The sequence below is a fragment of the Eleutherodactylus coqui genome, chromosome 2, assembly GCF_035609145.1.
Source record: "Eleutherodactylus coqui strain aEleCoq1 chromosome 2, aEleCoq1.hap1, whole genome shotgun sequence".
NCBI classification, from domain to species: Eukaryota; Metazoa; Chordata; class Amphibia; order Anura; family Eleutherodactylidae; genus Eleutherodactylus; species Eleutherodactylus coqui.
The window spans coordinates 273,435,414-273,460,909 of record NC_089838.1 but is presented as its reverse complement, the minus strand read 5'-3'; the positions used below and the strand labels follow the sequence as shown (position 1 = coordinate 273,460,909).

The following is a 25,496-nucleotide window of genomic DNA, read 5'->3' as shown; positions in this document are numbered from 1 at the left end:
TTTGAGGAGATAGGGAGAAGGCTCCAATACTTTGAGGGGCACAGAGGGGGTTCCAATACTTTGAGGAGACAGGGAGAAGGCTCCAATACTTTGAAGGGAACAAAGAATGGGCTCCAGTACTTTGAAAGGGCTGCATAATTTTGATTGGGCACGGAGGTGTCTCTAATGCTTTGAGGGGGCATGTATGGAGCTCCGTTACTTTGAGGGGGCATGGAGGTGACTCCAATATTTGAGGAGATATGAGGGGGGCTCTGTTGCTTCGATGGGATACTTTTACTATGTGGGGGCTTTTTTTATTTTGTGAGCATAGAGGGGACACAAAGTAGTTATATTACTTTTCAGGGACACAAAGTAGTTATTCTTACTTTGTCAAGGGGGACACAAAGTAAGGCACTAATACTATGGGCACAAAGGAGGCATTATTGCATGTGGTGGTCACTATGGGGGAATTATTACTACATGGGGGCACTATTACTTTGTGTAGGGCACCCATCGCCCAAGACACAGCTGTGTCCGCTCTGCCAATCATCCTGGACTACAGGCAGCATTTTGCTTTCACATACTCAGTGCAGGAAGCTATTGGCAAGTGACCTTTTTGGATTGGTAGAACGGAGGCGGTGGGCGGTGGGGGGATAAGCTGGATTTACATTTGCTTTCTTCATAAAATATCATAAAAGATTTCATATTGGGTCCAATTTTTGTACTGGAGCAAATATTGCAGCATTTATAGTTTTTGCTCTTCCGAGGGCACACTGGTGCTGTCACTAGTATGGGGGCACTTCTAAGATTAGTAGGGCTGTGTAGGTGAACTGCAGCAGTTGGTTTTAGGAAACTCTTTGGGGCACAACGAAGGCACCAGGTGCCACTTATGGGGGGAGTTCATGCCTGTCTATATTATCGGTATGTAGAAGGGGAACATGTTAGAGGGTCATATGAATAATCTGCCACACTCTTTGTGTTTTTCATACAAAATTACATTTTTGGTTTAAAAAAAAAGTCTGCAAAAAGCTACTTTACGGACATCGGTTGCATGTGGTAGCGTGATGCCACTTCATGGACACCAATGCCTAATGCTATAAATGACATTTTGTTTTCTTAAAGTTTTATTTTCGTGACAACCTAAAGACAAACAATTTTAAAAGAACACATTGTTGCAGTTTGAAGATTTATATTTCAGATGCCATAGCATATGCTGCACGCCAGGATCGAAAGGCAGGCAAGGGTTATCATTGATCCATCCCAGCGCTTCACTACACTGGAAGCTGCAAAACAGAAAAACAATGAAAACATTAATTATTCATCTACCAAATTCCAGAGACTGCAATACTCCAGTAGTTCAGTACAGAACTGCAATCAATGTGGAATCTCACACGGCCAGATGGTGAAGACTGAGCAGATATTAACGGTGTTCAGTGCCTGCAGTACCAAACCGCGCTGCTGCTATAAGGACAGCGCTATCAGCTTCCTGCGCTGTGTGCACTGACAGCACACCCGGCAAAAAAGGGTTTTTGTTTATTTTTTTAAACACCATTTTGTTTGCTTTCTTACAATCTTTATGTCCCTAAAGGGGACCGGAACCATAGCAGTTATGATCGCTACTACAAGGCATTGCAGGACTTATGTACTTGTAATAGCGATCATAGGCAATGGGCAATGGCAAGCTAGGACACCTGTATTTGGCGTCCTGTTGCCATGGCAACCCGTGGGGGTCCAATGATGTTACAGAGGGAGCGCGCTCGTTCTGTGAACTCTTTACATGCTGCAATCTACATAGATCACGACATGTAGGGCGTTAACAGCGGGGGTCGCTGTCCTCATGTATCCCTGCTGTTGCAACGGGTGGCCGGCTATGAGTAACAACCGGCTCCCGCTGCGAGATGTTAGGTTACGTCCTGTGGCATTAAGGGGTTAAAGATTGCATGCTTATTTAAGTAAATACTTGGATTCACCATGAAAAAAATCCTAAGCATCTTTTCTTGAAGGGGTTTTACTAGACTATAATATTCATGACCAATCCTCAGGATAGGGCATCAATATCAGATTGGTGGGGGTCCAAAACCCAACACCCTTGCCGAAGAGCTGTTTGCCTGAGTCACTGTGTGCTAACTAGCGCAGCTCCATACACTATTTAGTGGCTTGGATTGGTACTGCAAGATCAGTCTCATTCACTTTTAAACCTCCAAGCAAGTTGGAGGACAAGGGGTGATGACACTGTAAAACATTAGGTTATGTTATGTAGCCACTTAAGTAGCTCACCCTACACCACAGGCATAACTTGAAGCTCCTGGGCCCCAGTGCAATATCTGTAAAGGAACCCTTACTTACCATATGCTGTTTGTAATACAGATGTTTTTCTTTTTTTTACATGGCTATAAGGTCTCTCAGACCCTAGAGACACCAAGGCCCAGTTGTGACTACTACCTCTGCAATAGAAGTTCCAGTTGTACATTTCCAAAACTGGCAACTAGTGGGATCACGTTTGAGACCGCAACAGAGAAGGACATATCATTTTTCAGTTACCCGGATTGAAGACCGTCATGTGATCAGAGGCCTTATCACCCTGACAATAGAACAGAGGACGCCAGAGGCTGTAAGTTAGGATGGACCTCTATAAAAACGGAGTGTGCACACGAACAACTAGTGTTAGATAGCAAGCAGGCCTGCTAGTTAGGGACAAGGACATACTGCATTATTAAATCAGCCGTCCGCAGTTCTATTAGCTTGTACACTTAATAACGTACTTTGAGGGACCTAGAGGCAAGCTTGGACTCTATGTTAAAATCCTATCTGCTCGTCTCAGTTGTACAACCTTGCCCTCCACCGTGCCAAACAAGTCTATTTCACCTCTCTAGTCTCCTCACTATCCCACAACCCTAAAAGGCTCTTTGATACTTTTCACTCCCTTCTCAGCCCTAAACCGCAGCCCCCGGTGACGGATCTCAGTGCTGAAGAGCTGGCTGCTTACTTCAAAAAGAAAATTGATGACATCCGTCAGGAAATAACTTCCCAACCCCAGACTAGCCCTGATCCTAGTCTTGTCAGCACTGCATCTAGCTCCTGCTCACTGTCTGCACTCAGACCAGCGACAGAGGAAGAAGTCTCCAAATTACTCTTCTCTGCTCGCCCCACCACCTGCGCTAGCGACCCCCTCCTCTCACACCTCCTCCGTTCCTTCTTCCCAGTGGTCATCTCCCATCTCACCACTATATTCAACTTCTCTCTGACCTCTGGCATCTTTCCCTCTTCTTTCAAACACGCCATCATATCCCCACTGCTAAAGAAGCCGACTCTGGACGCGACTGATGCTGCCAACTACCGACCCATCTCAAACCTCCCCTTCATCTCCAAACTACTAGAACGGCTGGTTTACTCCTGCCTTGTAAGCTATCTATCAGAGCACTCTCTCCTAGACCCCCTACAGTCTGGCTTTCGACCTCAACACTCGACAGAAACTGCCCTTATAAGGGTATCCAATGACCTACTGACAGCCAAATCAAGGGGCGATTACTCCCTACTGATCCTCCTTGACCTCTCCGCAGCATTTGACACTGTTGACCACAAACTCCTCCTCAGTATGCTACGCTCCATTGGCCTAAAGGATACTGCCCTCTCCTGGTTCTCTTCCTACCTATCTGACCGCTCTTTCAGTGTCTCCTTTGCTGGCTCTACCTCCCCTCCTCTTCCCCTTGCTGTTGGGGTCCCCCAGGGCTCTGTCCTCGGCCCCCTTCTTTTCTCTATCTACACAGCCCCTATTGAACAAACCATCAGGAGATTTGGCCTCCAATACCACCTGTATGCTGATGACACCCAGCTATACACCTCTTCCCGTGACATCTCTGCACCTTTACTCTAAAATATCACTAACTGTCTGTCCGCTGTCTCTAACACCATGTCCTCTCTCTACCTAAAACTAAACCTCTCTAAAACTGACCTGCTGGTATTTCCACCCTCCACTAACCGACCTCCTCCTGACATCTCCATCTCAGTGTGTGGCGCCACCATAACTCCTAGACAACATGCCCGCTGCCTTGGAGTCATATTTGATTCTGATCTCTCTTTTACCCCCTACATCCAATCTCTGGCCCGAACATGTCAGCTGCACCTCAAGAACATCGCAAGAATCTGCTCTTTTCTCACTGTGGACACGCTAAAAACGCTTACTGTTGCCCTCATCCACTCTCGGCTCGATTATTGCAACTCGTTGCTGATCGGCCTCCCCTGCACCAGACTCTACCCTCTCCAATCCATCCTGAATGCGGCAGCCAGGCTCATCTTCCTGTCCAGCCGCTACTCGGATGCCTCTGCCCTGTGCCAGTCACTGCACTGGCTGCCCGTTAAATACAGAATTCAATTTAAACTCGCCACCTTCATCCACAAAGCCCTCCATAGCGCAGCGCCCCCCTATATCGCCTCCCTCATCTCAATCCATCAACCAGCCCGGGCTCTCCGCTCTGCTAACGAAACCAGACTGAGCGCCCCTTTAATTTGAACTTCTCATTCCCGCCTCCAAGACTTCTCCAGAGCAGCACCGGTCCTCTGGAACGCACTACCAAAGGCTACCCGAGCAATCCAGGACTCGCAGAACTTCAGGCGTGCTCTAAAAACGCACCTCTTCAGGGAGGCATACCGAATTCCCTAAACAAACCCCTCTGTACTCCGCCTGATAACATGCTCCCTGACCTACTGACCGCAATCCCTGCTAGCCATCATAAACTGCTCCTGCAGTCATACTGTTTCTGCCGTCACACGGCTAAATGTCTGACCATTGTCTATGTGTATATCACCCCTCACTCTCCACCTCGCCATACAGTGCACATCTCCAGCCCCTTTACCTTCTGTATCACCCCATTACTTGTAGTATGTAAGCTCGTTGGAGCAGGACCCGCACCCCTATTGTTTTCATCAATTGATTACTATGTAACCGCGGTTCTGTAATTTTTGTATTTTGTCTTTCTGTATTCCCCCTGTCTATGTAAGCGCTGCGGAATATGATGGCGCTATACAAATAAAGTTTATTATTATTATTATTACAAAAATTGTATAAAAAAAGTAGTATAAAATATATAAGGGAGTCTCCAGTACAAATTCCCGGACGAACTAGTGCAGCCATTATAGCTGTGCTGGAATCGAACAACAGAAATGAAGAATGCTGATGTGAACTCAGCCTAAGGGTAGTTTGACATCTGTGGCAGGGATTCCGCTTTCCTGCTGTGTTCAGGGAGTCGGAAAGGGGAATCCCCGCAGCCAAGCTGAACGGAACCAAACAGCGCCAGACAGACCTCATGTACTATAACGGGGTCTGCCCACTTTCCGCTCAGCTGGCCAGCTTTTGAATGCAGCGCTTTTTCTTCCAGTATTTTCAGCCGTACCTGCAACGGAACTTCCAACCGAAGGTTCTAACGCAGATGTGAAACCAAACTAACTGATTTGCTAATGATGAAAACTTAAAGGAGTTTTGTCATAGAAAAAAAAGAATCAATACTCCCCTATTCCTCCCCAGGCAGACTCCTTATGGCATCTTCTCCTCGTTGATCTTCTCCAGTCCCCCAGGTCACCTCACTGGAAGCAGAAGAATCAGACTGCTGGAGGTGAGGTGACCCGGGGGACTGCAGAAGACAGGGGAAGATCGACGAGGAGAAGATGCCATAAGAAGACTGACGGGGGAGAAATAGGTAAGTATAGATTTTTTTTTTATGACAGAACCCCTTTAAGGTGATCTCTTTATTTATGTCATTCTCTTTAGCATATTTTACTGGCTAATTAAAGAAAATGCAAAGCCCGTTTACCTCTAGGCTTCGCTTGTCTTGGTGAGGCATATCTGATAAAGGAGTTCTTGGTCAGCGGTCCACTATCTACACTCCCTCCATAGCCGCTGCTGTTGCAGTACGGTGGGGCCCATTTCATATCACAGTGGCAATTCTTTCTATCATTGCATACCTACCAACAAATCATAGATCATGTTTAAACTTTAAATGTCACCATCCAAAATATATTATCCCCCTATGCATGTTGAAACCTTGCAGTTTTATCAAATATCATGGCTGTTACTGTCCTCTCATGTGATCCTATGGCCAAAACAGACACATCTATGGGCACCTTTAGCTCCCACCTCTTGAGAGAGAGAGTCAGGCTTAGGCCAGCTGCACACAAACAAGTTGGATTCCGCATGCGGGAGCCCACAGCAGAGTCCGTCTGTGACCCCAGCCAGCGACCCTGCGTACCTATAATTTCTGTAATGCCGATGACCGTGGGCGCTCGCTTTTGGTCATGCGCAGTACAGATTTAAAAAAACAGTAAACCCTTGCTCTTCCTGCGGAATCCGTGGCCCGTCCGTAGTGTCAATTGTGGACAGGCCGCGGGTCGGATGGCTTCCATTGACGCCTTTCATCTATGAGCGGAAACTGCAATTGGTTTCCATTCGTGAGCATGAAGGATCGTTTTTTCATAGCATGCTATGAGCTGGTTAGAATTGAGATCACATGACCATCTGAGGAAAAAGTGGCTGGGAGCTTCGGACAGAAAGGAACAACTGACCACACTAGCTCACATATATACTGGGGCATAGCTACATAGTGAATGAATAACAAAAACAGTCACTTTAAAAACTGTGCCTACAATGTGGTTTGAATAAAAACGGACATAATCCTCAGCCTTCCAGCAGCGCCAATTCTGTGATCGCCTTTGTATCTATTTATGGACCTGGTTGAAGTCTATGGAGCTACGCTTTCCTAGAGGCGCCACGGCGAGGGGCTGATGGAGTGGAGAACAACAATTGCACTTTGGCTATGACTGGAGTTGTGTCCGGAGGAGCACAACCTCATCAGGTGAGGAGTTTGCATCTCATGCTTAATTGTGATTCCGAAATACTACACTTAGGTCAGCGCCATTGATTTCTCTATTTTGTTTCCTTCTGGTGTTTCTGGAGAGGTGTAATATGTGTGACTTCATATTGAGAGACGAATTTTAATGAGCCATCTTTTTTATTAGAGTCTCGTGTGGTGCAGAAACGCAGTCTAAGCTCTCGCTCATGACCTGAAGGTTGCAGGTTTAATCCCCACATGGCTCAGGTAGCCGGCTCAAGGTTGACTCAGTCTTCCATCCTTCTGAGGTCGGTAAAATGAGTACCCAGCTTGGTGGGGGGTAATAAATAAATTACTTGAAAGCAATTTTATGGTGCATGTCTTTTTTGTGCGATGCTGATTTGAACTTTGCATGGCTGTTGATAGCAGAGTGCCAGGATTCCTTTTGATCAGCTCTTTGCTGAAAATTGCCTGAAAACCCTTTAAGGAGCACCTTGGCCTATCTAAGGCTGGATTCACACGGGCGAGTATGATATTGGTCTGAGAAACTCGGGCCATAATTGCACTCGAAACTTTTGATTCTGGATGCGAGTGTGATGCGTTTTTGCTTAAAAGCTTGCAACTGCATTAAAAAATGCTGCCTGATGCTGCACAATGTGTTCAAAAATGCAGCGTTTGTGAATGCATGTGTGAGAGCAGCCTAAGGGCCCCTTCATATGGGCAAATGCGCATGCTTCAGCATTATGAACGAGGCTGATTTGCACGTGTGTCTGCGCATTGTACTGTACTTTTTTTTGCTCACGCAGGGCATGTTTATGTGCGTGCGCAACACCCCCCTGTCCTAATTTAAAAGGCTATTAAGACTATTGAGGTCCAGATGTGTTTTCGTGTGGTTTTGCGCTGTTTTTCACGCATTCCCTTCCATAATGCATGCACATAAACTTCTATGGGGCTCTTTGGTGGGCAAATATGGAAAAAATAGAGCATGTTCTACTTTTTAGTGCGTACGAGAAATGCGCAAGCAAAAAAAGGAAATGTGAATGAACCCATTGAAATCAAAGGGCTCTATGCTCTGCGTATTGCGCACACAAATCTTATGTGCGCAAATATTACTGATTGCTTTGTCTTCTCTCATGTGAACAGTCAGGCTAGTTTCACACAGGTGATCGCGATTTTGCTGTGAGAAAATCGTGACACAATCACATCTTTTTTCCTACGATTTTTGAGCATCAGCACTGCTTTTTCTCGCATAATCATCGCTGCCGCTCGCGGTTTTCTTGCGCGATTTTGCCACAATTTTTTTTGTGGAAGTCAATAGCACTTTCTAATGTTAAAATCGAATCAGAACGCAAGTGGTTTCACAAAAGAGAGAAAATCGTGCGTTTTCTGCATGCTGTGAGAATCGGTAAAAGGACAGATTATGAAACCAAAGATTTACAATGGTTTCCTTCCCATTAGTGATGATTTCACTCATGTGACGTTGCGAGAGTAAAAAAATCGTGGCATGCTCTATCTTTCAGCGTTTTTTAATCTCCCATGTTCCCTATGGAGCCTCCCTTTTATCGTAAATGCAGCAAACCTGCGATGCGATTTTAACATTAGAAAGTTGTGTTGACTTTCACTAAAAAAATCCTGCAATTAAAAACGTTCAAGAAAATCGCACGTGACACCATTGATTTTGTGAGAAAAAGCAGCGCTGCCGCTTAAAAATCGCAGGCAAATAGACACGATTTTGCCTTGATTTTCTAGCAGCCAAATCGCAATCGCCTGTGTGAAACTAGCTGTAGAGTGCGATCTTGGTGTAGCTATCCCCTATGGTTGGAAAACACAATGCTGCCCCTATCTTACACCCCTTTTCCATACCCTCAGGTCAATTCCCTACCCCTTAGGCCTCAGTCACACGGGTGCATCGGTGCCCCTGTTACTGCAGGAAGGAGACGGCCCTACCTGAAGACGGACATCTCACTGCAGCGCCAAAGGAAAGAACATGTGACCGGCTTCATTGCCGGTCATGTGTTCTTTCATCAGCGCTGCGGGGAGACGTCCGTCTTCAGGTACGGCCGTCTTCTAACTGTCAGTCACACGGGTGCATCGACGCCGGTGTGCGGGTGCCGATGCGCCTGGGTGACTGAGCCCTTACAATGCAGTTTCTCTGCAGTGGGCAGTCTTGCACATGTTCTCATCACCCAGTAGCAAAGAGGAGGGACCCAAGCAAAACTGGGTCCTCTACTTCTAAGGGCTCATTCTTACGAGCGTGTTTTCACCGTGTATAACACCCGCGCAATACACCATGAATGGAGTCAATGAAAGTACATTGATCTATATTGATCCATTCCCATTAGCGTATATACATTGCATGTGAAAAAGATTGCAGCATGCGCTATTTCACCACGTATTATGCGTGTACAGCGCTAATGGGTAGCGTATGCTACGACATCCATACGCAATGCATTGAGGATGTATGAGACATAGCGGAGAATTAAAAAAATATATGAAACAAATCACACTGCGCATGACAGCGTGTGCGAGATACGTTGTTGTGCGCAGTGCACTATCGCTGCCATGTGCAGTGATCCACGTAGTGTTTTACGCATACGCCTGTGCGAATGAGCCCTAAGGGTCCCATGGCAGTCACATAGTCTTCCTCTATGGTATGTATGCCCTTGCTTTGTATGTACTCACCCCTTTCCCGCTACACTTCTTCTTTGTGTCACAGTCATATTTCAGTAGTGAAAAATCCACGCATTTTCTGTCCAAACAAATCTTAACAAGAGAAAGCATGTAATCAGAGAACTATATTCAACATGTACTAACGAAGATGGCGTATAAGACTCATCAATGGGGATTTTTCATTGGCCTGTCTAGAAATACTATTTGTATAATCATTACATTCTGCTGTCAGAACCTGAAGAATATACAGAAATAAGCGGTGACTTCGCTGCTGCTTATCTCTTCCTGTAAAAAGGGCCACTTTCTTGTGTCACTCACTGATTACATTGTATATATTGCCCATTTTCTCTTTTAAAAGTATGCAGAAATACAATAAAAAGAGGGATCTAGCACTCCTTGTGAGGATGAACAATAGATACATTGTGAAACAATACTGTTCACTTACTTTGGAGGGGGATCCTCTCCATGAGGACCCCCTAAATTGGAGAAGAAGCTTGGAACCTAGCCAAAAGTGTCCAAGGAGATCTCCAAATAGGCCCCGAGAGTAACTGTGCCCAAAGTATCCAAAGGTAACCTCCAAATAGGTCTAGGGAGGTATTATAGCCCGAGGCAGTGATGTATTATCAAAAAGGTTATTTATTGGCTTAACATTAAAAATAAATAGACAAACAAAACAACAACTTCATACAATGGGCATGAAGGAGGCAAAAATAGAAGCTTTTTAAAAGCATTTAATATCAGTGCATGAATAGTAGGCTCTCTCGTATTTTTCAAAATGAAGTTCTGCATCAGCCGAGGTGTTTATTATAATATATAATGTACCCCATACTATAACTGATGAAGAATATTAGGAGCCACTATAATATGACCTGCATAAATGTGTATGACTGCTATCCAATAGGTGGCGCTGCAGAGGTATTGTTCCATCTTCCTTATTTGCATATATTTCCCAGAGTAGCATGTATGGCCTTCTCACTCACCTTCTAGGTGCTCTCCTTAAGGAGTGATGATGCCCCTTGCGACCCACATCTATAGGTAATTCACTAGCCAAGCCAGGATCCTGCTACACACTGATGAGGGGCAGAAGTCCTGAAACAGCTGTCTATGTATGGATTCTGGCTTGGTTTTTAATTCCCAATCATTGTTACAAAGACCTGTATAACGTGTTGGATATTGATTTGCAGGAATGCTGACATCCAATAGGTGGCGCTGCAGAGGTATTGTTCTATCCTAATTATTTGCGGATAGGAGGGACAACAGAGAACGCCAACTTCAAGCAGTATACATCCTCCCTCTCCAGTACTGGCACTGATTTTTGTCCCCAAATTAAAGGGTCCCTTTAAATGGCCTCTATTTGCCATTTTGCTGCCCAAATGTTAACTAACGCATTTCGTCCATGCAGAAGGAGTCTATGATGATCTTTGTATGTAATCTGTGTATATGTAAAGAAATGCCTGTGTGTGTGTCCCCTTACTATTATCACCCTCTATGGTTACCTTTCCTTTACCACATAATGCCCCATCTGGCACAGCGATCTCGTCACCGGATCCTTTATGATCGAGGCCCCAGCACAGCACATCACCTATGGGTGTTGTTACATAGGAGGTCCTTTCATGAGGAGGGAAGTTCCTGCTCACATTCCAGCACTGAATCTGGCCACACATCACATCCCTGCAGGAAAAGCAAACTAAACTTAGGTTTATTTTAAATATTTATTCAGTAATCTAGCTTCAGGTTTTCTTAAAGTCCTCCATAAAACATTTTACAGAGTAAGGACAGGTCTACAAGTTCCAGAAGTGCTACAGATGTGTCTCTGCGGATTAGAGTGCTGGGCTTGTGGATGAGATTGCAGCAAATCCTAATTTCACTTTTTTCAATGCAAAGTTTGAAAAGTTTTCAAGTCTTTCTTTTAATAATATAAAAGTTGTAATATGAGGTAAAAGTGGTATTTGTGCAGATTTTACTAATAAAAGTAAAGGGGTTTTTTACTGTAAGAGCAGTGAGACTATAGAACTCTCTCTGCCTGGGGACGTGGGGATGGTGAATTCGATAAAAGGGTACAAGAGGGGCCGGTGATCTGGGGATTATTCTGATTGCTAGATTGGGGGGGGGGGGGGGATAGGCTGAACTGGGTGGAGGACATATGTCTTTTTTTCAGCCTTACATACTATGTTACTCTCAGAGCTCCTTGTTTGGAGCTTCAGTGCTCCTGCTAGCTGCATTACTAACTGAAAGAAATGTAGTGGCCAAGAGCACGTGACTATTGCCATACACTATGGTGGGTAGTGACTAGTCTCTATCGCCAGGTGCCATGGACATGATATCATCACACAACACTGCAAATAAGGATATAGGAGGCAGGGACAGAGGAGATTTATGCAATATCACCATGAGATCACAATATCGCATGTGTGTTATGTGCGACATCGCTGCGTTTTCTCGCTGCAATAACACAATTTTGTGTTGCTCTTTTGCCAGTATTTTCGGGGGTTGAAATATAAGCCCTAACCCGAATATAATCTCTGGCTACATTAAAAAAGAGAATACATTACCTAACAGGCATTGTCAGCTTCCCACGCATCTTCCCTGAATCTCCGGCAGACCGCCTCCAGGAAGCTCCATTGAATAGCTGTGATTGGTTTATCGAGCGATGGCTCTGATTGGCTGAGCTGTGGTGCTCGTAAACCAACCAGAGGCACAGTTACCTAGAGGCGGGGATTTTCAAACTCAAGAAGATCTGCTGGAGAACTTAAAACAAGTGTCGGGGAGCTTCGGGAGAAATGCGGCAGATTGGACAGTAGCTCTTAGGTGATGCATTTTATTTTATTTTTATTTTATTTTTTTTTAGGTCTTTTACAGTAGGGTATCCTACTGTAAAAGTCGCATCGCACAAAAAGCAACGCAAATCACGGCTGTATAGAACATGCCGCAATTTTGTATTCTAGCAATGTCGCAGGCTACAAAATATCGCTCATGTGAAAGAACCCATTTAAAACCATGGGCTTCACATACATGCGTTCCATAGCGCTGACGCATTGCTACAACATTTCTTAGCCCGTGTAAAAGCAGCCATAGGCTTCATTCACCTTTGTGTTGCTTTATCCATTTTTATTGAACCCTGTTTTTTACATTTTGAAAAGTGAAAAAAAAACTGATGCAAACTGAAGTGAACAGATCTGGGATTTTGACAAATCCATTAAACAGATCAGATAAATAGTTAGATTCTGCCTGCTTCAGTTTCTCCTAGGCTGCAACCAGTTTTTAACTGATCCATATTTCCCCTTCTTTTTAGCCCTAACTTTTCATCTGCACCTGCGCTGTGTGATGTAATGGATCTGTTAAACGGACACAAATTGATACAAATGAAATAGTTTGTCTGTTTCTCATTGAGTACAATGTAAAAAAAACCTCAATTCTGTCTGGTTTCCAGTTTTTGATGGAAGGAAAAGTCCTGCACGGCAGTCTGTTCTTTCCGTAAAAGAAATAGAAAACTGAAACCAGACGGAACAGAAGCACACGGAAACAAAATGAGTCTCAATGGGGATTTTTGTTTTTTATGAAACTCATCTTATTGAAGTATGTACTTTCCACATACAAGCAAAGCACAACAAAACTAGTACATGAAGCATAATCATTTGGGGCACAGGAAGAGCAAGGGAGGGGAGAGAGAACCAAGCCCCCTCAGCTATACCACAATTGAGCAACAAGAATTAACATGGCCAACATATATCCAAAGGATCACGAGTCTCATCTCGAAGTAGACTAGTATCGGAAGCCCCTCTGGAGTACTAATATTGACGAAGTGGGCTAGCATGGAGGATAACAAGTGAGAGGGGAACTGCAGCACTGACCCCATACTTTCTCAAACTTTTCAGGACATTGATGTCCTTTATAGACCAAGTAGCTAAATGGCACAACTGAATTTACCAGTTTCCTCCACCTAGACAATGAGGGGGATTTCCAATCTTTCCATCGTAAAGCGATAGTTTTCCTGGCTAACAACAGTTTCCCTCAGGAATATTCTTATGTGGTGTTGCCATATCTCTTCATCAAGTACCCTAAACAGGCAAATCTCAGGACTCAAAGGTACAAGAATTCCCAAGATCTCAGAGAGGAGGCTTGTGACCTCTCCCCAAAAATCCTGCATGGCAGGGCACTCCCGAAAATCAGCATAGCTGCATGAGCAACAAATACAGTTCATTGATAACTCTCTACTCATTTTGTGTAGCCTTGCAGGGGTCAGGGTAGCATTGGTGTACAATGTATAGCTGTATCAGCTTATTATTTGCAGCCGGAGAAACAAATAAAGGTGATTCCAATACTTCTTGATAGGTATCGTCTGGTAATGTCGGTAAAAGTGTTCTTCATTTTGTCAGAGCTTGAGGCGTTGCATGGGATATTGTGGCTAATACCAGATGGGAATATAATGCGGAGATGAGGCCCCCAGGGCCTTGGGAATGCAATATACCAATTAAGGGGTAATGTGATATGCAAGGGTTGGCAGATGAGAACTGTGCATTTAATGCATGTCTAACCTGTAGGTACCTATAAAAGTGGGTACGAGGCAATTCGTACTTAGTTTGTAATTGGTCAAAAGAAACAAGGGTATTCAACCTATATAAGTCCCTCAATGGGGATTTTACTGATCTTTTTTTTTTTTTTTGAAAATGAACGCAGTTTTCTCCATTTATGTTAGCTGCACATTATATGACACTGTTCCTTAGGATAGGGTCCTCCTTGGTCTTGCCCTGAGGACATACTGGAAACCAAGCTAATACAGATTTAGATCATGAGCAATGTTAACATACTGAATGTCGCACTGAAGAAACTCGCCATCTATGCCACAGTTTCCAAACCTGTCTCCGGCAGTGTTCAAAGCCTGGAAGCAGGAAAGAGGAGCCACATTCGCACCTATAAGAGGGGAAGTAACATTATTTACTCAACAGTTTGCATGTAATGTAAAAAAAAACTGCAGGCATGTTATAATAGTGATCTGTATTCACGTCTACCAGTCTCTGGCACATCTATATATATAAAGACTGACTGACTCACCACTAATTCTCCAACTTCCCGATGTCGTAGAAACATGAAATTTGGCACAAGCATAGATTATGTCATAAATAGGAAGAGTAAAGGTGTCCCAACTCGATTATTCAATTCTAGCGCAAAAGAATTAGCGTCCAAATTTTACGTACATAATCTAATTCTCTCACTTCCCGATGTCATAGTAATTTGAAATTTGGCACGGGCATTGATTATGTCATAAATAGGAAAAGCTAATGGGTCCCAACTCAATTATTCAATTCTAAGCGCAAAAGAATTAGCGTCCAAATTTTACGTACGGAATCTAAATTTCTCACTTCCCGGTGTCATAGAAATTTGGCACGGGCATTGATTATGTCATAAGTAGGAAAAGTAAATGAGTCCAAACTCGATTATTCAATTCTAAGCACAAAAGAATTAGTGTCCAAATTTTATGTACGGAATCTAATTCTCTCACTTCCAGATGTCATAAAAACGTGAAATTTGGCACAAGCATTGATTATGTCATAAATAGGAGAAGTTAAAAGGTCCCAACTCGATTATTCAATTCTAAGCGCAAAAGAATTAGCGTCCAAAATTTACGTACGGAATGTAATTCTCTCACTTCCTGATGTCATTTTATATAAAGGAAACGTCGCATGGTTACCTCCACGTGGTGTTTCCTGGGTAACGCAAAGAACCATGCAAAATGGTGAACATATTTTTTTCCCGATATCTCTAAAGTAAGCAAGACTTCATAAGATTTTCTGTGTGAACACCGGAAAAACACCAACACCAAAATAACTCAGGCGAAGCCGGGTATATCAGCTAGTTATATATAAGCAGGGAACCTTGCTACAAATGTGATACAAGTTACTTGCAGTCAGTGGTAGACAGCCCTCCAGGCAGAAATATACCATGTTTCCCTAAAAATAAGACCTACCCTGAAAAAAAGCCCAGCATGATTTTGCAGGATTTTTGAGGATGCAAAGGTAGCTGCATTGCTAACCACAATGTTATTTGCAGAAGGGCTGCGGGTCGGACGGTTTCCATTGACTTCAATGGAAGTGGTCCATGTCGGACACGCAGAACAATGGAGCATGCTGCGATTTTTTTTCGTCCGTGAGCGGAAATCGCAATTGTTTTCCGCTCATGTGCATGAAAAATCACTTTGCTATAGCATGCTATTGCCCATATTTGCTTCGGAATCTGGGGGGCAGATGCCCGCCGTGGATTCCGCAATTCAAATCTGCCCGTGTGCAGGCGGCCTAACTCTATCCTGCATAATTTGCTATGGAAATTCATCCACAGTGCCGATGAAGTTAGATCAGGAGGGGTGCATGCAAACTACCACTCGTGCCAACTGTGCCACTAGAAAGAGACAGTAGAAACTATTTCCTATGGTAAGTAGCAAAAACAACATTGATGGGCTGAGCATACCTTCCCCAAATAACCTTTTGCAATGTTCACTGTAATCATAGCAGTTTTTCTCGTAGCACACAGACTGTCCATCATTACAAGGAGAACCATCCTGGTGGTACACGTCCGTAGGGCAGCTGCTGGAAGTACCATTACAATATTCGGCAAGGTCGCACTCCGTGCTGGGGAATCTGCATGCTGTACCTGCGGCCCTGAACTAAAATACAGATGCAACGAGTTATCTAATAGTGTTCCATTGGCATAAGTATGTAATCCTCACTTCTTAGGGACTCATAGAATCTTACTATGCCATTCATCATATGCAGTAATATTAATTTTACGCTGGTCACCAGCTCCTTGTTTCTTTAGTTGAAATGCTACCTCCTTAGGGCTCAGTCACACGGGCGCTGATCCGCCCGTGTTTCTGCCTGATACGGCCACTGCACTGCAGGTGTGAACGGCTCTCCGCACCGGCCGTCTGATAGAACACATGACCGGCAATGGAGCCGGTTATGCAGAGAGGCGTCTGCACCATGGCGCCCATGTGACTGAGCCCTTAAAGGGAACCTGACACATTGAACATGTTGTCCAAACTGTAGACATAATGTTATAGAGCAGGAGGAGCTGAGCAGATTGTATATAGTTTTATGGGAAAAGATGCAGTAGAACTTGTATGTTGTTGATTTATATCTCTGCACATTCTTAGCTGAGCAGTCCAATGGGCGGAGCTATCAGTGATTGGCAGCTACCCTGTATGTACAGTAATTCACAGATAGCTGCCAATCAGTGATAGCTCCACCCATTGGACTGTTTAGGTGAGGTAATTATCCCCCTTTACTCTTTCTTAGTCAGACCTCATCTGGAATACTGTGTCCAGTTCTGGGCACCCCACTTTAAAAAAGACATAGACAAACTGTAGCAAGTTCAGAGAAGAGTTACCAAGATGGTGAGCGGTCTGCGAATCATGTCCTATGAGGAACGGTTAAAGGATCTGGGAATGTTTAGCTTGCAAAAAAGAAGTCTGAGAGGAAACTTAATAGCTGTTTACAAATATCTGAAGGGCTGTCACAGTGCAGAGGGATCAGCCCTATTCTCATTTGTACAAGGAAAGACTAGAAGCTATGGGATAAAACTGAAAGGGAGGAGACACAGATTAGATATGAGACAGCGAGGGTGATCAATGAGTGGAACAGGTTACCATGGGAGGTGGTAAGTTTTCCTTCAATGGAAGTGTTCAAACAAAGGCTGGACAAATATCTGTCTGGGATGATTTAGTGAATGCTGCACTGAGCAGGGGGTTGGACCAGATGACCCTGGAGGTCCCTTGTAATGCTACTATTCTATGATTTTAAGAATTCAATACTTATTGGTCTTCCCCTCTTTAGGCCGCCTGCAGACGGGCGGGTCTGATCCGGCTGCGAGGATTCTCGCCGTGGGACCCGACCCGAGCGCCAGCAAAGAGCAGCGCGTACTCACCCGCGCCCGCGGCTCCGGCTGTTTGATGTGCTGGTTTGCCGGGCAGCCGGCACATGCGCAGACCAGAGCCGGCGGCCGGGCAGTGACGTTTCTCTGTGGGGCTCTGCGAGCCGCGCAGAGAAATACAACATGCTGCGGTTTGTTTTCCGCGCAAGATTTCACGCGGACAAACCGCGGCCGTCTGCCTATGGCAGCTTCCACGGGCAGAAATTTAGCACAAAATCCCACCGTGGAATTTCCGCCCGTCTGCAGGCGGCCTTAAACTCTCTCTTCCAAACAGTCCTGAATGCAGCGTCACCCGCTTGTGCAGATTGTTTAGCCAACAGTTGTCCTGTGTAAATGGGATATACGTTTCTTCATAATCTTAGCCCCCATTCACTTCTCCAAGATTTGTCCCGAACTGCACCAGCTTTCTGGTGCATAATCGGGTTAATTAATAAAACTCACAGTTACAGCATCCTAATTCACACACAGCTGTGATACATTTATGCTGATTTCTAGACATCACCAACTCAGCAGACTCCTGGATACAATGATCAGCCCCTGGTCATGTGATCCCTGACTCCATCAACGCAGGTGTTCACATGATGGTTACATCATTACAGGTCCTGGTGGCTGCTGTCGGCATATCCAGTATACAGTAATTTTTACCAAACTGCACAATGGCTCCTCCCTCAGCAGTGACATCACCACAGGTCCTTCAGCCCACCAGATCTCTGAGGTGACGGTAGGTCGGTGTCTTCTGTCAGGATCACTGAGTTGTGTCTAAGATAATAATGGCTTAGTTGTATTCTCATTTAGTTATTTTGGTCCTCCCCTTCCAAGAGCCCTAACTGTGTTGTTCTTCTGTCGGTCACCCTCTGTGTTTTATGTACAGTTAGGGCCAGAAATATTTGGACAGTAACACAATTTTCGCGAGTTGGGCTCTGCATGCCACCGCATTGGATTTGAAATGAAGCCTCTACAACAGAATTCAAGTGCAGATTGTAACGTTTAATTTAAAGGGTTGAACAAAAATATCTGATAGAAAATGTAGGAATTGTACACATTTCTTTACAAACACTCCACATTTTAGGAGCTCAAAAGTAATTGGACAAATAAACATAACCCAAACAAAATATTTTTTTTTCAATATTTTGTTGCGAATCCTTTGGAGGCAATCACTGCCTTAAGTCTGGAACCCATGGACATCACCAAACGCTGGGTTTCCTCCTTCTTAATGCTTTGCCAGGCCTTTACAGCCGCAGCCTTCAGGTCTTGCTTGTTTGTGGGTCTTTCCGTCTGAAGTCTGGATTTCAGCAAGTGAAATGCATGCTCAATTGGGTTAAGATCTGGTGATTGACTTGGCCATTGCAGAATGTTCCACTTTTTTGCACTCATGAACTCCTGGGTAGCTTTGGCTGTATGCTTGGGGTCATTGTCCATCTGTACTGTGAAGCGCCGTCCGATCAACTTTGCAGCCTTTGGCTGAATCTGGGCTGAAAGTATATCCCGGTACACTTCAGAATTCATCCGGCTACTCTTGTCTGCTGTTATGTCATCAATACACACAAGTGACCCAGTGCCATTGAAAGCCATGCATGCCCATGCCATCACGTTGCCTCCCCCATGTTTTACAGAGGATGTGGTGTGCCTTGGATCATGTGCCGTTCCCTTTCTTCTCCAAACTTTTTTCTTCCCATCATTCTGGTACAGGTTGATCTTTGTCTTATCTGTCCATAGAATACTTTTCCAGAACTGAGCTGGCTTCTTGAGGTGTTTTTCGGCAAATTTAACTCTGGCCTGTCTATTTTTGGAATTGATGAATGGTTTGCATCTAGATGTGAACCCTTTGTATTTACTTTCATGGAGTCTTCTCTTTACTGTTGACTTAGAGACAGATACACCTACTTCCCTGAGAGTGTTCTGGACTTCAGTTGATGTTGTGAACGGGTTCTTCTTCACCAAAGAAAGTATGCGGCGATCATCCACCACCGTTGTCTTCCGTGGACGCCCAGGCCTTTCTGAGTTCCCAAGCTCACCAGTGAATTCCTTTTTTCTCAGAATGTACCCGACTGTTGATTTTGCTACTCCAAGCATGTCTGCTATCTCTCTGATGGATTTTTTCTTTTTTTTCAGCCTCAGGATGTTCTGCTTCACCTCAATTGAGAGTTCCTTTGACCGCATGTTGTCTGGTCACAGCAACAGCTTCCAAATCCAAAACCACACACCTGGAATCAACCCCAGACCTTTTAACTACTTAATTGATTACAGGTTAACGAGGGAGACGCCTTCTGAGTTAATTGCAGCCCTTAGAGTCCATTGTCCAATTACTTTTGGTCCCTTGAAAAAGAGGAGGCTATGCATTACAGAGCTATGATTCCTAAACCCTTTCTCCGATTTGGATGTGGAAACTCTCATATTGCAGCTGGGAGTGTGCACTTTCAGCCCATATTATATATATAATTGTATTTCTGAACATGTATTTGTAAACAGCTAAAATAACAAAACTTGTGTCACTGTCCAAATATTTCTGGCCCTAACTGTATGTTGTAGGACCTGCGATGACATGTTTTGCTATATAAGGGTTCTTGAACCGATAATCCTCACCTTACACTCGAGGCAGCATGGTCCCGATGAACATGTGGCATTCTCCTTGAGTTTACAAATCACTGGGTTACAGCACAAATTTTGACATAGCTGTGAAAAAAAAACATACTGTAAAGCAAAGGCAAATTTGGGAAAACTAACAAAGTATCATAGAAAGAGCTACATTATAATAGTCTAAGTGGCATTTGCAGTATAATTTCATCTCAGAATCTGCTGACCTGAATGACCCAGAGATTGCAAGAACAAAAGACCCCAATGCTCAAAGACATTTTCCAGAGGCATTTTACATTCTTTCTTTCCATAGAGTGCCAGAAGGTTGTGAAGTGGCTTTATGCAGGTGAAATGCGGAAAGGACTCCAGTTCCTTTCTTCTCATGATCTGCGGGGCTTAGAGGTCAGACTGCAGAAAGGAGCAGTTATCCTGCTTATTGAAGTCTGCTTTCTTTGCAGCTTTGTAAGGGTTCATTCATATTAGCATTGAAGGTTCTGTTTGACACCCCTATAGCTCATGCCTGAAAAAAACACAGGACGAAATAATGCAGCATGCTGTCTTGTAAAATGCCAGATGGACGGAAACTGAAGGGACGCCATCGTAGTCAATGGGGTCTGTTCATAGCATTCAGTTCCGCAATTAGATGGATCCTTTCAGCCAGGCGTTGCCATTTTCCTGCTCCCCAAATGGAGCAGGAAAACAGAAACCCCTAGTACAGATATGAACAAGCACTAAGCTGAGAGCCTAGTTAGATATCACTCAAGGGGAGACCCTGTAGTGAGGATGCTCAGGGGGATGTCCTAAGCAGAAAGAGTTTTTAAAAGGGAGTGTACCCTTCTTTCAAGTTTGGAGAGGGAAGGTCATTATTATCTAATCAGTTGGGTACTTGGGACTTGATACAATTAAATGGGAGTGAGCTACTCTCAGGCCACATAATGAATGAACGTGACTCACTGGCCTGCAAGGAGGCCACAGCATACAGCCAAGCAAGGCGGTCTCTTCAAACAGCTGAGATTCGAGGGTTCCGAGTAGCGGACTCCCAATGATCGAATATTGCTGACCTATCCTAAGGACAGGCCATCGATATAGCAGTCCTAAAAAACCTGTTTAAGTACCGTACTGAGCAGCAGAGTGTACATGGACTGTGCCTACATGAGTCTGGCAGTGCCAAGCAAAATAGCTGCAACACAGTAATGTGATTAAGATACCAGCAGTAATTAAGATACCAGCAGCAGGTGGGCAGCTAGTGGGCCAATGCTATTCATTATAACGTTTAAGTGTGTGTGCCTCCAGAAGTGAGTAAAGGTGTTGACTGTTCAACAACGTGTAGGTCCATGTCTTACCTCATACAAATGAGTTCAGTTTTCAACCAGCCCAAGAGGAAAGCTGTTTATAACCCTAAAGAATTGCCTCCCTCACCATTGAAACGCTTTTCCAGGCTATTTCTGACCCTAGGTCATCAATAGTTGATCAGCTGGGGTCAGTCGCTCATTCTGAACCCTGAATTTCAGAATCTGAATTCTGAAATTGCTGGCACAGTTCTCATTGATTTTAATGAAAGTGGTGCCTGCAATTATCAGTGCTGGTTATTGGTGTTGCTCGTCATAATCAGCTGCTCGAGAGCCTTTCAGTGCTGGGGTCCTAGGTTCAAATCTCTTCAAAGATAGCATCTGCATGGACTTTGAAAAACTCAATTCACAGGTTGTCCTTAGTCATATTTGAACCTGCAACTCCAACAGTGCTAAGAACTGAGCCACCAAATTTGTCTGTTCTGCACAAAAACTGACGAAGAACATAAGAAACCATCCAGATATTGCCCCAGGTCAGATACGCAAACAGCAGTGCTAACAACTGAGGGACTGTATCAGAAAGGACAGATGTGATTGCTCAGTTGTTAGCACTGCTGCCTTTCAGTGCTGGAGTTCTAAGTTAAAATCTGTCCAAGGGCAACATCTGGATGGTGTGTTTATAGTCTCTGTATTTATTCTTCCCGTTCTTCTCCTGCTCTGGAGCTGAATAGACAATTGTAGTGGCTCAGTTGTTAGCACTGCTGCTTTGCCGTGCTAACGTTGTAAGTTCAAATCTGACCAAGTGCAATATCTGGATGGAGCGTTATAAAATCCATGCAGATGTTATCCAATACTTTTTTGAAAATCGGGTCAAACATTCCCGACCTGAACATTTTAATAATCACTCAACACTACTGCCGACTAGACAGGGGTCTAAGCAATCTGCTTCTGCTCCAAACCCTGTGTGTTTAGCTGTGACAGTGGGTGCCCAAACAGCTGATCGCCCGCAGTCCCAAGTTATCCTGAAGACAGCTCAGAAATAGAAATAGCCTGGAAAATCCCTTCAAAGGGAACCGGTCATGTCCCCACAGCACTATAAACTAAGTTATAGAACGGAAGGAAATAAAATCCCCACGCTCTAGGTCGAATGGTTAATCAATTAAAAAATGAGGTTAACTTATTTCGTAGAAGAGTCTGCTGTGGGAACGGACTCCTCTAAAGTCCAGAATAGCTGATATACTAATATGAGAGGACAGGTAAAAACACCATATCCCTCAACATGCAGACACCCACGGGTGCAAGGCAGTTTGACTGTCTGCATGTTGAGGGATGTGGTGTTTTTACCAGTCCTCTCAGCGAACTCCTCTACGAAGTAAGTTAACCTTTTTTTTTCATTGATTAACCATTCGCTTAGAGCGTGGGGATTTTATTTCCTTCTGTTCTGTTTCACACCACCGAGGTGTTTCCTATACCCTGGGATTCCCCCTACGACGCTCTCCCTGGGTATTGAAGACATCTTCAGGGATTCGGTGCTTTGGCTATTTAAATACATATCAAGCCAACTTGGACCAGCAGTGTGAACACCTCTCACCTGACAGGCGATCCACACCAGGTGAGTCCTTTTTTCCAATCCACTAATCTACTATTATTTGGAGCAGTATCCATATATTTACTTCTATAAACTAAGTAATGGTGCTGTTAGGGAACATGGCAAGGAGCCAAATTATGTATTTCTTTATACTCAGTCTCAGGGCTCTTTCACATGGGCTTGGTTTTAGCACAGTATAGGCATGTCAAAAAATTGCAGCTAAACTGAACTAAAAATCGCGTGAACGGGCAATTTTTTTGTGCATTCACTGGAGCAGCGTGTTGCTTAAAAAAAGTGCAGTTGTTCGGGGAATAGAGAAAGATGAAGGATTTCCCCATAGCAGTGAGAGAGCAGGGCTATGGGAATCCCCGAGGAATATTCCCATATCGCAGGGAGAGCAGGGCTATGGGGATCCCCGAGGGATATCCCCATCGCACAGAGAGAGAGGGGGTGGGCAAGAGAAAGGGCAGGGCGGATTCCCTCTAGCCCCACTCTCTCCCCCGTGCTCTCCAGGATGCCCTCTAACCCCGCCCCTCCCTCTCCCCACTATGGAGAAATCCCTTGGGGAACCCGCTGCTGAGGAATTCACCGCTGCTTACAGCAAGACATTTAAAACTTGCAGCCCAGAAGCACATTTTAAATGTCCCGCTGTAAACTCCTGTTAGTCCCCGCAGAGTTTAAGGGAATCCCTAGGAAGATGAGCGGAACTCTCAGGGCTTCCCCTCATCCCCACGGGGAATAACAGGAGTTTACATCCAGACATTTAAAATGTGCTTCTGGGTTTAGCGGCGCAGCTGCTGTTTGGAATTCCCTCGGTCGGCAGAAATCCTCCTAATGACTGGTAATCTTCTTTTGCAAGCATCGGACATAGCTAAACTCTTGCTCCCATAGGAGTCTATGGAGACTCCTGCGCATAACACACCAAAGATAGGTCAGGTCTTCTCTTTTCACACAGCACGGACCTTAGATGCAGGCATTGCAGTCACACATGTCCTATCTTTTTAAGGTGCAAATTTTTACGCGTCCAAAATTTCTTCAGCTGATCATTTTTACAGGAAACCATCGCTTCTAATAGATGCAATTTTTTGACACCAAGCCCGTGTGAAAGGGCCCTCACCCTGGATCCAGTATTGTCCTCCTCTGAAGTCACTGGGGTGCATAAAAATCTGTCTCTTTTCAGAAGCCTGTGTGTTTGCTCTCCTATACAAATCTATGTGAGAGTGCGCACACAAGACTCTGAAAAGAGTCAGATTTCCGCCGGGACTTCAGAGGAGGATCCAGGGAATGTGTGAGTATAAAGAATATATTGTGGGCTTCCTTTTAATCATGTTATGTCATATCATAGCGATATGTCATGATATTACAAGATTGGAATACTAACACACATCCAGACCTTATCTCCTGACCCCAGTCACTGATGTAACAGAAGCTGAGCTTCCCTTTAAAATTGTAGTCCCAAGATTTAAATTCATTCCCTATCCACAGGGGAATAAGTATCTGATCGGTGGGTATCTGACCATTTACACTCCCACTGATCACAAGAGGGGTGAAATGTCCCCGTGTATGAATGGACTGGCGTCTTAGTATGCATGCTGCGGGTTCATTCATGTCTATGGGACTGACAAAGATTGCCAAGCATTGTACTCTGCTATTCCAGTAGTGCCATAGAAATGGATGGAACATCAGTGTTAATGCTTGACTACTGCTCCTTTCACATGGGCGGTGGAAATCTGGCTTGTGGGAACCCCACTGATCAGTGCTTATTCCTTAAGTTTAAATCTTGGGACAATCCCTTTAATGTCTCAACAATTTTAAAGGCACAGACCTCTACAGAGCCACAGTCGCAGTCCTCGCCAATTTCCAGTATGTTGTTCCCACACTGAGCCTTCACAGAGGATACATCAGATGCCGGAACATTCCACAAGCAATCAGCGTTGTCACTTGCATAGAACGTCTCCATGTCTAACACGCTGCAATCACTAAAACTAGATGACAGCCTGTAGGAAAAGAACATTCTGAGTAAAATCACAGCCAACTTTAGGGGAACTATAGGGGGATTTAGTATCAAATTTGTAACAGTTTTCTGGCGTAAAAAAGGATTGCAAATTCTGATGCATGCCTTTCTTGCACAAACATTTGCAACTTCTTTTACCTTTACACTGCTCTTGCAACTTTTCCAAACAGTAGGCAGGCTTAGCAAAAACGGTGTGGCCTCTTGTGGCCCAACATTTACTATAATTTATGCCAGAAATAGGTCTCTGCCCGTTTTGGAGCTGGCATAGATTTAGTTTTCTGGTGCACAGACAGTAAAAATGCACCAGATTTATTAAAAGACTTGGTCCTTTTAAGAAATTTTGTGTATTTTACTCCAGCGCTCTTCAGATTAAGACTGGCAATCTTAATAAATTCCCCCCTATGCCTTTAAGTGCCTTTACATGCTTCAAATCTGTAAAATTTGACTAATTGCGATTGTTGCTTATGATCGTCTCAACACGTAAATGTAGAATGGCCTTAGAGAGTTGAAATTGTGATTTCACATCTTGGTATACTAAAAATTTCAAAGGGTTTGCCCAATTACCGGACAACATTATCCCTATACCACCAAATGTGTTAAAATAACAAAGGATCAGTACTCTGCTATTGCGATCCAAT

The 25,496-nt window shown here is 44.3% G+C and overlaps 1 protein-coding gene across 1 annotated transcript in view; it reads right to left on the bottom strand.

Moving 5' to 3' along the window:
* Positions 1-1,140: 1,140 nt before the first annotated feature.
* LOC136610155 (disintegrin and metalloproteinase domain-containing protein 9-like) overlaps positions 1,141-25,496 on the bottom strand; it is a 56,723-nt gene continuing 32,367 nt past the window's right edge. Inside the window, exons 14-21 of the mRNA XM_066589403.1 lie at positions 24,670-24,841; positions 19,977-20,066; positions 15,933-16,128; positions 14,279-14,381; positions 10,967-11,141; positions 9,483-9,563; positions 5,787-5,937; positions 1,141-1,262 (exon numbers count right to left, since the gene is read on the bottom strand). Of these exons, the coding sequence (XP_066445500.1) occupies positions 1,174-1,262; positions 5,787-5,937; positions 9,483-9,563; positions 10,967-11,141; positions 14,279-14,381; positions 15,933-16,128; positions 19,977-20,066; positions 24,670-24,841 (1,057 nt within the window). The 3' untranslated portion in view covers positions 1,141-1,173. The remainder of the gene's footprint in view (positions 1,263-5,786; positions 5,938-9,482; positions 9,564-10,966; positions 11,142-14,278; positions 14,382-15,932; positions 16,129-19,976; positions 20,067-24,669; positions 24,842-25,496) is intronic.